The 16,094-nt window shown below is 47.4% G+C and overlaps 1 protein-coding gene across 1 annotated transcript in view; it reads right to left on the reverse strand.

Annotated features, from left to right (window-relative positions):
• TCF7L1 (transcription factor 7 like 1) overlaps positions 1-16,094 on the reverse strand; it is an 82,905-nt gene that overhangs the window by 9,901 nt on the left and 56,910 nt on the right. The window contains exons 4-6 of the mRNA XM_067545801.1: positions 9,265-9,348; positions 5,388-5,520; positions 4,246-4,348 (exon numbers count right to left, since the gene is read on the reverse strand). Of these exons, the coding sequence (XP_067401902.1) occupies positions 4,246-4,348; positions 5,388-5,520; positions 9,265-9,348 (320 nt within the window). The remainder of the gene's footprint in view (positions 1-4,245; positions 4,349-5,387; positions 5,521-9,264; positions 9,349-16,094) is intronic.

Here is a 16,094-nt window from a genome sequence, read left to right on the forward strand (position 1 = left end):
CTTAAGGATGACCTTTGTCCTTAAAAGCAGGATTCACCCTCACACAGACAGACACGGCGTATCCTGCACAAAATTAAAGCACTTACTCTCCGAACACAGAAGATGTTTGCTGACAATTTACAAGTAAATCCATTAACTATTTTGAGTTCAAATCAACTTTAAAATGGTCCTTTAAGAAATTTAGCTCTGTCTTTGTGTGCGTCTTGAATTATCTTAACAAAATAACACAAGGCTCTTCAAACCTCCTGTAGAGTTAACACTCACTGAAAACTTGTGCATAGGCTACATCGGAAGAATGTTTTTTGGATTTATGATATTTTTTTGTCATTATTCTTCATAATGGAAAGTTTCTTTTTCAGCAGAGGCTGAAGAATAACGTTCTACTTCATTCCACGAAGAACTGTTCCTTTTCAAAATGCTATCCGACTCTCATTGTTCTTAATGGGACTGAGACAAAAGGCTTCCCCTCACTTAAAATGCTCTTCTCCAAACGGCAACCATCTCCCATTGTTCCTATGGGCTGGAGGCCAGCCTGCCCTTAGCAAAGATAACTACTGCCTCTATTCACCTGCTCACTTCCTCCCTTGACAGCTACAACCGAGGGGTTTTACTTTCTCCCAGAAGACATGTTGGCTTCACTCCTACTAGGAACAATGGGAAGTAATGGCCATTTTAAAAAGAGGGCATCTTAACCTAAGGCAGCATGGGGCCTTCATGCCATTGACAACAGCTGGACATGGCCATTTCAAAAGAGATTTTATTCTCCAGCTGGTGCTGACCTACATTTTCAGTTATTAAAAAATGTAGCAAAAAGGACCACACCTACAACATGTATCAACAGGAGAGAGGGGTAACTAGGTGTGTGTATGTCCAGGAGAATGTGGGCTCTGTGTGACCAGAGGAATGTGGGGGGCAAAAGGAAGGGGGAAAAGTCTGTGTGAGAGAGAGAGAAGTGGGAACGGATGGGTGGGTGTAAGCAGAGGAATGTGGAGGGAGAATGTTGTGTGTTCCTTCCCAGCTGCTCTGGCAATGCAAAGCTGACACAAACCCAGCTCAGCTGGCCTCTATGCTCAGGCTGCTCCAGAACAGAATACGGTAGCGACTGCATACCAATGAATCTTCTAAAAGTTTACTTACTGTGATAGATAAAAGACTGATCCTGCAAACTTTCAAATCATTAGAAATATCACATGGAAATGTTATTTTGGGCTCCTGGTTAGGGTTCAGTATGCAATTTATAAGAAGTTTTTTTAAGACCAAGGAAATATGCACAAAATTATGTTAAGAAGGTATATCAAGGTTAAGCATATCTGTTATTAGCAATTCAGGGTAAAATACATTACAGGGCTGTTGTAATTATCACAGAAATAAGCTCTCTAAATCCCCACCATTCAAATTTAAGGCTAAATTTGAAAGAAAACCAAACGTTTTAGAATACAGAAATGCACAGGGCTCCCGAACAACTGCAGTCTGCCCTGGATGCACAATAAGGTAGAAAAATATCTAGTCTTTAAATATCCATGTAATCCAATATGGAACCACAAATACTGAAATACATCATCATAGTATATAGTATCACTGAAACGGAGGTTAAAGGAGGCAATATACAGCAAGGGAATCAAGAGAGTTAAAATGAATTTCAAAAAGCAGAGAACTAAAGGTATAAAAATCAAATAACAGAAATTCTGTAAGTCTGTCAGAAGCAGAAAGCCTATAAAGAGGGTTGGTGGATCTGTTGGATCATCGGGGTTTAAACAGTGCGATTAAGGAAAATAAGGGCACTGCTGAGAAGCCAAATGACTTTTTTGTATCAGTTTTTCCCACTGAGTATGTTGGAGAGATACCTATCTTTGTCCCATTCTTTCCTGGTTATAAGGATGAGGTGCTACTAGAGACTCAGCTGTCAAAAGCAGAAGTGCTGGAATAAATTGAAAATTTAAAAAGCAGTAAGTCACCAGACCCAGCCGGAGCTCTGATGGCATTCAAGTCTGAAGTGGCTGGGATGCTAGCAAAGATAAGCAATCACTCATTAAAAGCAGCTACTGTACCAGAGGATTGGAGGGACGGAAATGGTATACCTGTATTTTTAAAAGCTTCTAGCTTAAAAGGGTGATCTGGGGAATAACAGACCTGTCAGCCATACATCTGTACCTGGTAAATTTGTTGAAACGATAATTTAACAAACAAACAAACAAAAACCCATGGAAGAGCATGATATGATAGGATCTAACTAGCATGGATTCTCTGAAATAAAATGGTCTCCCCCTACTCTGTTAGAATTCTCTAAATGTGTCAATAAAGTGGAGGATAAAGGAGAAGATGACATTTCACATAGACTTTGAAAAGGGTCTTTGACAAAGTCCCTCAAGAGGCTACTACAGAAGCTAGGCTGATATGGGGTGAGAGGCAAAATACTGTCACATATCAAAAACTGGTAGGAGACTGGAAAGAAAGAGTAAGACTAAGAGGACAAAGAGTTAATAGTAGGGGCTACAAGGTTCTGTATCAGGGCCAGTACATGACACAGAGTTATTCAGTTTGGTCAAATCCAAATAGGAACTTCAGATTCAGGTGACTGTGCAACAAAATGGCAGATGAAGTTCAATGCTGATAAACGCAAAGTAATGCAGCCCATTGAAGGGAAACATTTTAATACGCCTGACAAAGTTCTGGATCAACTCAGAAAAGGATCCTGGGTCTCAATGTGTGTGACTCACTAGGGAGCTCTGCTTCACTGGCAGCCGCAGTCACGAAAGTCATCCGGTTGTTAGGCTGCATGAGGAACGGGATGGAGAACAATCGAGTGAATACTATAAAGCCATTACAGAAACTAATGGGGCAGCCTCATCTGGATCTTGTGTGCAGCACTGGACACCCCATCTGACAAAGGAAGTTGCAGAACTAGAGGAGTTCAGAGAAGATGAGAATGATCAAGGGCCTGGAAAAAACTCTCCTGTGAAGACAGCCTGAATTGATGGGGGTTGTTTCCCTTAGAAGGGAGATGAAGAAGAAGGGACAGGATAAAAGCATATCAAATCATGACTGATCTAGAAGGGAGACTGGGAGCAACTGTTCTCCCCATCTCATAACACAAGAACAAGGATGGTTCCATAAAATTGAAAGGTGCACAATTCAAAACTGATAAGGAAATATTTTTTCCACACGATAGCCTGTGGAACTCATTGACACTGGAAGTCTTTGAAGCCAAGATTTTGACAATATAGAAAACGGGACTGGACATATAAATGAGTAACAGGAAAAACTAGAGTTAGAATAATTAATGATACAAACATCTTGGTAGGGATAGCAAATCGTAGGCATCAGGTTTAACCCAATCTTTAACAATTAGGGACTACAATGGGGGGGGGGGCAGATTATCCCACAACTGCCTACTGTGGGGGTCTCTTGCACCCTCCTATAAAGCATCTGCTGCTGGTCACAGTTAAGGACAAGATGCTGGACCAGATGGACCACAAGGCTGATCCGGTTTGGCAATAGCTTTGTTCCTATCGCATGGTGTCACTTCAGGGCAAAGTTAAGGTTGTTTGGATGCCCTATCTGCATTTCTAGTCCTTAATATACTTGGATTTCTTTTAAGTTAAGGTTAAACTCTGAGGCTTAGCACACACTTACCAGGAAATTTGGGAGCAGTCGACAGGAGTTACACAAGCTACACAGAGTAGCTTGCGTAACTCCCGTTGACTTCCTAAATTCCCTTTAGCGCGCTGTCTCCACTGTGCTGCACCGATGGGAAATGTGTTCCCGTCGGCACAGCACTATGAGGAGGTGGTTGAATTGAATTGACTTCCGGATCGATTGAGCGGGTCTTCACTGCCGTTCAGTTGATCTGGATAGATTGATCTGATGGCGGCAAATATACACACCCTGAATTTCCTGCATTTCTCACGCTGGTTTGGGGACTACACACGAGAGCCCCGTGATGTATTTTATGCTAAATGACTCTTACGTACTCTCCAGCAGAACTACAGATTAACATAGCTTTTGTTGGTAATATCTCAAAAAACCCAGTGATGGTGGAGGTGAGAGAGAACTCAGCAGACACCCGAGGTGTGTGGGACCTGGAACCAAGGCAGGCCCAGGGAGCCATAGCGGGACTTAGGACGGGTTTGGCCAGAGCATCAATTCCGATTCAGTCAGCTGGGAGGGTGCAGAACTCGAGGCATGCAGAGGGGAAGCAGGAGAAGCAAGGAAGGGAAAGGTTAAGGCGTGATCTTTGATCCTTACTGTGGTACCAGCCAGCCCAATGCATGAGGGATTTGGCCAACGGCGCCAGGAGACAACGGGTAATAAGGAGACAGTTCTGAAGGGTGAGGTGGTCGTGGAATTCCTATTGCAGGGGAGGGGGGAAAAAAACAGGCATTAAAACCACCATAACGGCATCCTCGCCACGACCTTTAACAATGCCCAACAACCGATGCCAAAGCTGCCATGGAACTGTCCACCTCCCTCCCCGCGTTGCCTGCCTGCTTTGCTGCTGGCAAGGGAAGTACGTCAGTTCAGAGGAGGCGAGGTCTCTGTACTGGTTTACTGAAGGAGTTGCTGATCTCTACACAAACAAGGAGCCCCCTGGCCACAGCCAGGCTTTACAAGCCGTGGACAAGAAGCGGAATCAGGCTCCTCCTAGGTGTAAAGGAAGCAGGGAGGGTGGAGTACCCCAAAATGGGCAAGCAAAACTGATGGGCAGGTAGGATCTACTGTACTGGTGCTGGGGCCCTCGGAGACGAGGGCACCCCTGGGTATTCCTGCATCTGAAACGTATTGCTGCCCTTCCGCTAAAGACCATCACTAGTCCGAGAGAGTGTGCTTTGAGCTGAATGGCATATCCCCTTTGTACTGTCACCAATACTGTATGGCAGCAGGAAACAGGCCCCATGTTCTGCAAAAAGAACAGATAAGGGTCTGATGGTAAAAACAGCCCCAGGCGGTTTGTTCCCTGTCCCTAGCAATCTTCATGGCTAACCCAGCCAACAGGTAGCTTCTAGCGTCTAGCTTCTCTGTGTTCTCACACCAGGTTGGTCTAGTCTCTCCAAGGCCATCAATTGCTTTCATGTCAGCACAGCCAGGACCACAGACCCCTTGTGTGGAGCTGGTGGGATCTGGTGGATTCTCCTTTCAAATCTGATCCAGCAGCAGCTCGCTGGGGATGACCCTCCTTGAGTCAGCCACTTAGTGCCAGATCACATTGCAAGAGCTAGGAACGTCAAAAAAGGCTCTGCAGCGAAGTCACAGATCTGGAAGGGAACCCACTCAACAATTTCTGTGGTCCCTGCTTGTGTTCTCCTGCTCTGCCCCATCTGTCCCCATGTCTGACTGACTCACTCTGGGAACCTCCTTCACACCCCTGCTTCTGTGCCCCAAGAGCTCACCCGTCTTTGGATCGATCTCTGGCGAAAGGTGGGAGGGTGGCGAGCCTGGCGAGAAATGGTCGTTGCTGTAGGTGATGAGCGGGGTCAGTGGGTGCATGTGATGTGGATGCTGCACCACGGGCACTTTGTTCGACTGCAAGAGAAAAGGACGAAAGTGTTGATTTGCACTTGGAAAAAAATGGGACATGATCCTCTGAGTAGAGCCCGGCGCGGATACAAAAATTTGGCTTCACATCCAATCCGTGATCCACAAAGATGGTAAACAATGCAACCACGGCCTCAGCTGCAGATATCTGTGGATATGCAGGGCTCTATGAATGAGGAAACAAAAGAGCAGTGGACAAAGAGATCTGGATAAAAACTTCAGAGACACCCAGGTGACTTAAGTCCCCTACCCAAAAGTGATTAGGGTAAAATTACCAAAAGCAGCCAAGTCCCATTTTCAAAGGACATTTAGGAGGCTGCGTCCCAGGGACCTTCAATGAGATTTAGGCTCCTAAGTGCCAAAGGCACTTTTGAAAATGGGTCTTCGGTGTTTCTGAAAGTTTCGCCATTAGTGACCGGCAGTTCAGCTGCAGGGTTGACACATCCCAGAATTGCAGCCTCTACTTCCACCGGAATCCCTGTTCCATGTCTAAGAGGCTCCATTCCCTTCCACCGCACATTTCCTTTCCTCACAGGCTGCTGGAACGTTCAGTAGAATTTTATAAGGAGATACAGGGAGATGCTCTGGAGGTCACCTCCCTTCCCAGACTCAGCTCTCTGGCGTAGCAGGGCCTCCATTTTTGAAGTTACATCAACCCCAGATCTCACACAGGCAGAGATCTCCACAATCTAGGTTTCTTGGGCCACTCACACCAACTTCACACAGGCAGGCAAGTCACTGAATTGTTCTCACCCTCACCACACCCCCAGCTGTCTGCAGTCCTGATCCACGCTCCCATTACTCCAGCCTGTCCACATCCCCCAACTGCATCCCATTCCCTACAGCGACCCCTCAGTGCGTGAGAAATCGTCAGCCTCCACTTGCTCGGTCACAAGGACATTCCCGTCTTGGGGGTCCATCCCACCAAGATGCCCATCCCTCATGAGACTCGCTCCCTCAAGAGGAGGATCAAGGAAGTCATTTCAGTGCCTGCTCCACAGCATTCTTCTATGTAGACAGTTCCCTTTCTCTGCTCTCCAGATGTTGCACTCGGGCTCTGCAGGCCAGGAGCTGCTCGCTCCTGCTGCATACCTATGTCACTTGGCCACAAGGCAAACAGCTGTCCATTCTGCACTCTGCAATTCACTGTGGGCTGGTGGAGCTTACAAATTCAGCTGCTTCACCCACAGAGCTCGCAGACAACTCCTTGAACTAGCACATGCGCACCAGCCATCATCTACCGTGCATACTCCGTATGCAGTTTTCAGGGGGGGCCCTCTCTGTTAAATCTAAAGCAATTCTTTTCACAGCCCAGTCCTGCTCTACCTCACGGGAGATCTAGATCCAGGCCAAGTTCTCAGGTTTCAGGCATGACCCTTCCCCTGTAGCCTGCAGAGAAGTGTGACGTTAGTCAATCTCCTAGAACTCAACACGCCTCAAGGGATTTTACTCAAATGTACAAGAATGAAAAATTCACACTGGGCAGTGGCCAATCCTGGAAAACAACAGGCTCAGAGGCGAACACGTTGCAAAGCTCACAGCGAGTGGGAACAGCGGGTTATAAGGACAGCAGTTTTGCAACCTTACTGATAGAGGATGGAATAAATAAGGTCTGGCAGGGGACAGGAATGGGGAGGAGACAGGGACCAGAGGAAACACTGTGTGGGATGGGGGGAAGCTGACCGAATACCGAAGAATCTAATCCCTCATGCACGCTGAGGTTTCCAGTGACAGGTTTTGAATCATGAACTCTCACAGCACAGAGCGAACTGAACTGCCTCAGGCACAAGGTGAGTCTGTCCAGCTGCAGGGTTGAAACAATGCTCACTTGGAGGAAGGGTTGGAGTCTCCAGAAGAAATGGAGATGGTTATTTCCTAATTCCCCCTTGGCTCCCTCCCCAAGAAGATTATTTTGAACACTCCTTAAAAGGTAACCTGCAAAGGAAAAAATTAACCAGAGCTTGGATCCTTCTAACTCCTTTAGGATAGTTATAGAACTCCTGAAACGTTTCTTTTTTTTCTGCTTGCTTTTTACACTGGAAATACAGATCTTGTCTGCCCTGGAAGACTCTACGGCAACTGGAGAATTAGTGAAATTGCAACATAGCAAAAGAAAGGCAACTGGAAGCTGACCAACTGAGAGGAATTAGAAAATAGCCATCTCATTTGCCTTTGGAGAATCCTACTCTTAATCCAAGAGATCATGGTCTCAACCTTGCAGCTGCATTTTTAGTTAGGCTGATTAAAACTATGGGTTTTATTTGTTTTTGTTAACATCCACTTTGTTCCAATGCTTAATGAACACTTAGGAGGAAAAACCATCTTTGTTAATTTCAGAACCCCAGGTTTTCCACGAACGTGAGAATTCACAATAAAGATCTGATGCCTCATAACAAATCTGATGCCTCCAGCAAAACTGGGAGAGACGAAACCTGGTACAACGCAGTGTTTAAGAAACAGCACCAAAAGCGCCTAGGCCTCTTCCTGGAGCTTAAAGCTGCAAAATAAGGCACAAGAACAATGGAAAAAATTCCTCTGCAGCCACTGACAGTGATTATTAGTATCTGCTTTGGGCTTGGCAGAGACCTAACGTGGAGGGACACACATGCAGAATGGGAGTCTTGCTAAGTGCCGGGAGACTCTGCAGAAGGGACTGGGAATGCAGTTTCTGCCACTCCTCCTCAAACATGAGCACATGGAAACCCATCCACCCACTATCTGCAAGGATCTAGGGATCAAGGGGCCTGAGACTAGAGGCCAAAATGCTCATACTCAGATGCCTCATACAGTACTTCAGCACCAGCATAAGAGTGGCCTGATTCTCCAGGGTTTGGAGCACACACAGCCTCACAGAAGGCAGCCGGAACTGTGTTCTCACCGGCTCTGAAAACCAGGCCTCTTATTTAGGTGTCTATTTATTTAGGTGTTCGTAATGTGTCATTGCAACAACCCTTTGTTTGCTTTTCTTTGTGACTCAGGCGTATCACTTGATACCGCCCCAGGTGCAGGCTCCCACACACCCTCCTTCCTTCTCCTTTTCTGTTCTTTGCAGTCGTGTTGCCGGGTTGGTCCCAGGATATGAGAGAGACAAGGAGAGTGAGGTCATATCTTTCACTGGACCAACTTCTGCTGGTGAACGAGACAAGCTTTTGAGCTCCACAGAGCAGAAGAGGAGGTAAGAGATGTTCCGTCACTTGCCTTGTCTCTCCTTTGCTGTGGTCACTCAGAATTGATGCTAACATTTTCATTTCCTGTTTGACATATCCAGAGATTCTAGGGCCAGAAAGGACCTTTACAGTCCCCTGAACTGATCTCCTGCACAGCACAGGCCAAAGACTGGCATCCAGAGATCCCGGCATCCAGCCCTCGAATGCCTGGCTGGCTAGAGTGTCTGTTTTAAGGAAAGGTGTCCAGTCTCGATGTAACTATGCCAGGTGACAGAGTCTACCACATCCCTAGGTGAGTTGTTCCATGGATTAATTAGCCTCACTTAAAAATTTGCTCTTCATTATGTGGTTTTGGGAGGATGTCTATGGCCCGGAGGAGATATAAGAGAGACCAAAATGGGGGCGAGTGTTGGTTGGCGATTCTGCCAATGATTCATTTCTGGTCAGGTGGGTCAGGTGCAACTGCAGGGAGAAAAACCAAGCTGCCCAGAACATGCGTACAGGGAACCCTCCAGCCAAAGCTGGGCAGGAAGATTAGAGTTCAGCCAAGCAGACAAACACTTACTAAGTGTGCTGGCGACGGAGATCTGCTGTCTTTCAGCGTCGCACCAGCCGGAACGTCAAGAAGCGGCCACTTCATCTGCAGGTACTGGAAGAAACCCAGATGCAAAAAAGCATGAAACAACAACTCTGTGAGGAGAGGGGATTCCCCTAAGCCCAGCTGCTTCCCCAGAGAGATTTGTGGGGCCCGACAGAAGTTTAGCTCTTCAAACAATTCTGATACTGCAGGGCCTGTGCCCTGGCTCTGGTCACTCACTTTCAAGGTCCGTGGAGGGTTACAATAATATACTAATGCCAAAATATGGGCACACAATAGCCAGTCACAAATACAGCAGACCTTGAGGAATTGTGAGCGTCCCTTAACCACGTCAGCTAGGAGTAACTGGGAAGCACCAGCATTTTGCACTGGGTAATACACTTCTCTTGCCCCAGCCCTCCTCACACCCACCAAACAGGGGTCCCAAGGCCATATCCGCCCAATCAGCGATTCAGTGTGGAAAGGGAGCATTTCTCTTCCCGTGAGCCACCTGCAGAGTCCCAGCAGGGAGTGGCATGCGCTCAGACTTGGGACCTCTAAGCTGCACCCACACCGCCTCCCCGTCGGTAATTACACAGCTTGCTCCCTTCTCACACTCTACAGCAACAAGTTCCCCCTCGCGGATCATTCCAGAACCTCCTGCTCTTAAGTAACAGGCTGTGGTTAGCTAACCTTGTCATCCCGGGCCAACAGGATCTACAGGTCAAGTGCAAGTCATCCTGTCACTCTACCAGCTACGTTCTCATCTACCATCCCAGCGTCACGGGCGTCCGTGCACCACGGAGCCGTATGCAACACCGACACCCATTCCCACGTCTGGGAAATTGTTTCACAGTTCTCCCAGCTACTCTGTCTTCAACATGGCAACAGCCAGCATCAACAGGCTCCCTGGTGCATTGTATAAGGGGCTTTTCATGCCTCAATGCTGGGATGCTGGTCTCCCACCCTCCCCCCAGGCCCTGCGACACAGCGAGCAAGCATGCACACACATGGTGCATAGGAAGGGCCAATTTTACAAGCTGAAAACAATTATGAGCCAAATGAGATGGGAGAAAAAAAATTTAAACAGAAAAACGTCAGTGATAATTGGGAACTGCTTAAGAACATTTTACTACATGTCCCAAAAGCCACAATCCCACACTCAGGAACGCTACAATAGGTTTTTGGGTTTTTTTAAACACACCTATCTGGCGTAAAAGGGAAGTGAAACCAGTAATAGAAAATTAAAAACAACAATGCGTAACAAATAGACGACAGGGAAAGGAGTACAAACGAGAAACTAGAAAAACTGATACGGGAAGAAAAGGACAGAGAGAAATCTATGGCTAGTAGAGTTAAGGACAATAAGGAGTTTTTAAAAATATATCAGAAGCAAAAAGAACCTTACCCATGGCATTGGTCCATTACCAGATGGAAATTGTAGAATTGTGAATAATAATGCAGAAAAGGCAGAAGCGTTCACTAATATTTCTGTTCTGTATTTTGGAAAACACAGACCATGTACTCATATGAGATGATGATTTATTTTCCACTCCCACAGTAGCTAAGGAGGGCGTTAACAGCTACTACTAAAGTTGCACGTTTTAAAATCAGTAGATTCAGATAACTTGCATCCAGGAGTGTAGATGAGTTTGCTGATGAGTGCTCTGGACCAGAATGTGGGTTTTTAGTAAATCTTGGAGCACTGGAGAAGCTCCAGAAGACAAAGAAAGTGAATGTTGGGCCAATATTTTAAAAAGGTAAATGGGATGGCCTGGGTTATTATAGGCCCGTCAGCCTGACATCGATCCTGGACAAAATAATGGAGCAGCTGATACAGGACTTGAGGAATAAAGAATTAAAGGAGGGTGATAGAATTAAAGCCAATCAACATGGGTTTATGGAATACATTTGATCAAACTAACTTGATTTTTTTAATGAGATCACAAGTTTCGTTGATAAAAGGAACAGCGTTGATGTAACGCAGACAGACTTTTGTAAGGCATTTCACCTGGTACTGCACAATACTTTGATTTAGAAATAGAAATATACAAAATCAACATGGCACACATTACATCGATTAAAACTAGCTAACTATTAGATCTCCAAATGTAAATGTAAATGTGGACTCACTGAGCGATGTGTTTCCAGTGGGTCCCGTGGGGACCGGTTCTTGGCCCTACGCTATTTAACATTTTAATCAATGCTCCAGAAGAAAACATAAAATCATGACTGATAAAGTCTGCAGATAACAAAGGTTGGGGGAATGGTAAATAATGAAGAGGACAGGTCACTTGACACAGAGCCATCTGAATCACTTGCTAAGCTGGGCACAAACAAACAATATGCTCTTAAATACAGCCAAATGTAAACTTACCCATCTAGCAACACAGCGTGCAGGCCGTATTTACAGGATGTGGGACTCTATTCTAGGAAGCCGTGACTCAGAGAGACTCGGGTCATAGTGGATAATTAGCCGAACATGATCTCTCAGTGCAATGCTGTGGCTAAACAGGCCAACACAATCCTTGGATGTATACACAGTAGGTTATTTTCTTTCTGTATATGGCACGTGGGCAATCGCTACTAGCACATTGCATCCAATTCTGGGTCCACAATTCAAGAAGGGTTTTGATAGACTGGAGGATTCAGAGAAGAGCCACGAGAATGACTAAAAGATCGAAAAACCTGCCTTACAGTGCTAGAAAAAGGAGCTCAATCTATGTAGCTTCCCGAAGAGCAGGTTAAGGAGGGACTAGATGCATCTGGAAGGATCTACACGGGGAACAGAAATGTGATAATCGAGGTCCTTTACCACCAACCTTTATCCCCTAGATTGAATTAACCACTGGAACATCTTAATGGGGGTTGTGGTGGATACGCCACCACTGTCAGTTTTCAAGTTGCATGTTTTTCTAAGATATAGGCCCTAGTTCAGTGGACTCAGACCTCAGGGCTCACTGCTTCGGGAGCCAAATTAGCGATCAACCTTACCCCAAGAGCCACAGAGGTGTGAATTCACGGCGTCATTTACTATAGTACTAACTGTTCCTGTTTAAACAGCATGACGGGGGAATATGTAGTTACATCTATTATTCTCACAGCAAACTGACCGACCAAGTATTATCTGACCAACTACAATTGCTTAACAACTTAGTAAAAGCCTCCTGATTGGTCAATAACTAAATCCCAGTGTTTTAATATCACGTGCTACAAAGAGCCACAAGAGACACATTAAAGAGCCACGTGCAGCTCGCAAGCCTCAGTCTGCGTCCCACCGATCTAGTTCAACCCTGGCTATTGGCCTTGAAGCAGGAACAAATTCAGGGAACCCCTGTGGCTTGGGCTATGCAGGACGTCAGACTCACTCGATGAGCCCAAAAGGTCCCTTAGCTACTTCACCTAGCTCAGTCACTGCTCCCCCATCCACACACACAACCCAGGTCCTCGCTTTGGCCAGTGCATGGGGATGCAACCTCTTCCTGCTACCACAAAGCCCCACTGATCCCCACAACATGGCTCTGACCCCACTGGCTCCCTGTGACTGCCCGCGGCACCGGAGAACTGAGAAACTAGCAATGAGTCCCACTTCTCCTCCAGCCTTCCCCTCAACCTCCGCCCCTTTACAGCTCCACTCAGAGAGCCCCAGCTCAATCGCATTCCTTGCCAGAAACCACCTCCCCGGTGGCTCCCCAGGGTCTCTGTGCTGAACAGAGCTGGGACTCGGGGAGGCAGTCTCAGAGAACAGATGCGAGACAGCCACCATTTTGGCCAACACACTAGGGACTGAACCGGGATCCTCCTGAGCTTAGAGCAGGAGCTGCTACAGCTTGAGAAAATGAGCCAACTTTCCGTAACTGGCGCTGTAAGAGAATGATATCCTCTGTGGTTCAGAACCTCTCACTCACACTCACACTCACAAGGAAGATACAGAAGCAGCCACATACATGGACATCTGAGCCACATCTGCTCTTCCTTGCAGAGAAACAATAGCTTCTGATGAGTAAAGGGGAAAAAAACCCACTTTTTTCCCTTGTTAAACCCAACAGTTTAAAAAAAACCTGTCCCGTCCCGGAGCCGTTCTGAACAACTTCTGCCTGTGAGAAGCTTGGAGTTTACAGGGACTGTGCTTCTTTGGCTAGAGAAATCCCCCAAAAGCAAACTACTCAGAGAAAATTGCTAAATGGGATCTAAACATGTGACTGGCCCTCGAAGAGGGAGTGTCTTAACTTTGGAACCGAACTCAACAACTGAGAAGTGAAGCAAGCATCATGAATTAAAATCCCTAAGGGCAAATCTCACTGCAACCTTTATTACAGAGCTGCCCCGCTCCCCCACTAATGTCTCAGCACCGCCGTTTTCTGTCCCCCATGCCACATGCTGTTATGATTGTCTTGCCTACTCGGAGATAAAATAAAGTTACATTGTATTGTATTTTTCAGCGGGAGGATAAATCCATTTCACACCAGGCAGTTGGATGGAGCATGTCCTGTGAAATGCTGGGATTTGGGAATGTGGAGTGGATGAGTTGCAGCTGTGCACTGGAATTTTCCAAACATACAAATCTTCATGATGTAAAACAGCTGGGAGGAAATCCCAGGATGCCATTCTCAGAGACAGGACAACCAATAAGCTAAATGGAAGATTAACCCTTCCGCTGCCAAAAAGAAGTCATTCCCCTCTCACACACAAACCCCGCTGCCACCCTTCAATGGGCAGTGCTGCACCAACGGCAGATCTGTTGTACCACGAACAGGTCCCACACAGAAACTTCCATGACACCACAGATCTCCTGAAAAGCTCCAGCTAGCAACTGCAAACCAACAGCGCAAGAGCCGGAGAAGAAAAATCAGCTCTGCCTCCTCAGATGAGCTGCATGTCCCAGCAGGTACATTCAGACTAGAACTGAGACTCAAGTGCCACCCTTTCTCCAGTCGAGCTCGCTGTATGTCCAGCCAGAAAAGGCGAGCGCCGGTCACCGACCTGTGCCCAGGTAACTCTCATCTGTTTCCCGGACACCTCTCTAGTTTTTTAAAGGGGTAAGAGGTAGAAGGGGCCATCTTTGTACCAAGAGGCTTTTTATGAAAGATCCTCCCCATTTGTTTTATGAATGATAAAAACCACATCTTCTGTCCCTAGATTGAAGGGACAAAAAACGAAAAGGCAGCAATATCCACGCGGAATAAGCCCTCTTCAGCTAACCCCAACACCAAATACTTGTGTCCTGCCTCCAAGAGGCTGCAGGAGGAAACAGAAATGCCCTGAAATGGCTCAGGTCCCTTCCTCTCTCCCGTAAGGACCCCCGGGGTTCAGTCTAACTCTTCCTCTTCCTCCATCCCTCTCATCTGTGGAGTCCCACAAGTCTCTATCCCCTCCCCCGTGCAAGCTCACCTGGTAGGTGTCTCTTAGCAGCCCAGACTGAAGGCAGAGATGAGCACAGGCCACCTGAGTGAGGGAGGTCCCAGCCCACCCACCGACACCTGCCAGCTTGCTAACAGAGACACTAGGCTATAACCCAAAGACCAGGAGTTCAGATCTCTTCTGCAGATTCGTCTGAAAGTTTCCATGCACCTTGCTGCTCTCATTATTAGTTTGCTGCTAAGCCAACTTGCACGTGGTCAAATCAGGCAGGACAAGGATCAGATCCCACGTCCCACTTGCTGAGCACCGCTGCCTGTTGGGAGGCATGTACCGAATGTAAGACAGACGTGATGGAAGAGGGGCATGCAGTGCAAGAGACAGAGGCTCTAGAAAGAAAAAGATGATGCTGTGGTTAAAGGCGCCGCCAGGAGACCTGGCTTCTGTCCCAGACTTTACTGCAGACAGATGTCCGGTGGGCAAGTCAAAAAAGAAGTGGCCAGCCTTCAGAGGTCTGTGCAGAGAACCCCACCCCGGCCCTGGGAGAGTTAGCAGAGTGGGGGCCGTGGGCCTGGGACCAGTCAGAGCTGGGTTGTGTTCCTGAATCTCTGTGTGATCCTGTCCAAGTTGCTTAATCTCGCTTTCTCTGTGCCTCGGTGTCCCCATCTATGGGCTATTTTGGCTCTTCATGGACCCGACCAGATGCTTTGCCTGACAGAGTCCAGGAGACAAATCTGGCTGCTTTTGGCAGCCGAGGGGGCTGCTATGGCACAAGTGGGATCAGGTATCCTCAGTCACCCCTGATTTGGAGGGGTGACAGGATGAGACAAGTAGGGATGTTGGGGGTGGGTTGTAGGCCTATTGCCCAGTGCAACATCTGTAGAATACAGCTGTGAACCTGAGCCACACTGGATCCGGATCCTGGATCCAGCCTGCAGCTCCCCTCACCACTGGGGTGCCTCCAGGAGGTAGATGAGGGATTAGGAGGGCAGCCCAGGACGTTGGCATTAGCCATGCCCCTTCACTACCAGAACACACACCAGAAACAGTTCCCAGAGGGAAGGGTGATGGCGCTCAGCACTGCCCTGGGCCCCTCGTGCCCTTCCCAAGCGGGGAGAGTTTAATTTGCAGGACTCAAACACTGCCAGCCCGGAAAATGCACGCTCCATACCCAACACAGCCACGCCCCCTTCACTCTCCCCCACCGGTGTCTGTAACAGCACCTCTCCTCTCCAGCTAAACCCGCTCTGCTCAGCACAGCCCCAGCTCGGCTCTCCTAGCCACGCAGTGCAAAGGCTGCGCTCTCTGCCATGCTGTGGAGGGGACAGGAGAGAGAACAAGCCACACATGACAATGTCGCTTTGCTGAAGGCACCCCTGGACAGCGCTCGGGTACTATGGTGAAAAGGGCTGTTCTGGTCCCGGTACTGAACAGAGCAGAGCTAATAACGTTCATTGCCC

This window comes from Emydura macquarii, unplaced genomic scaffold, assembly GCF_026122565.2.
Source record: "Emydura macquarii macquarii isolate MOO-44397 ecotype Brisbane River unplaced genomic scaffold, CSIRO-AGI_Emac_v2 contig_1110, whole genome shotgun sequence".
In the NCBI taxonomy this organism is placed as follows: domain Eukaryota; kingdom Metazoa; phylum Chordata; order Testudines; family Chelidae; genus Emydura; species Emydura macquarii.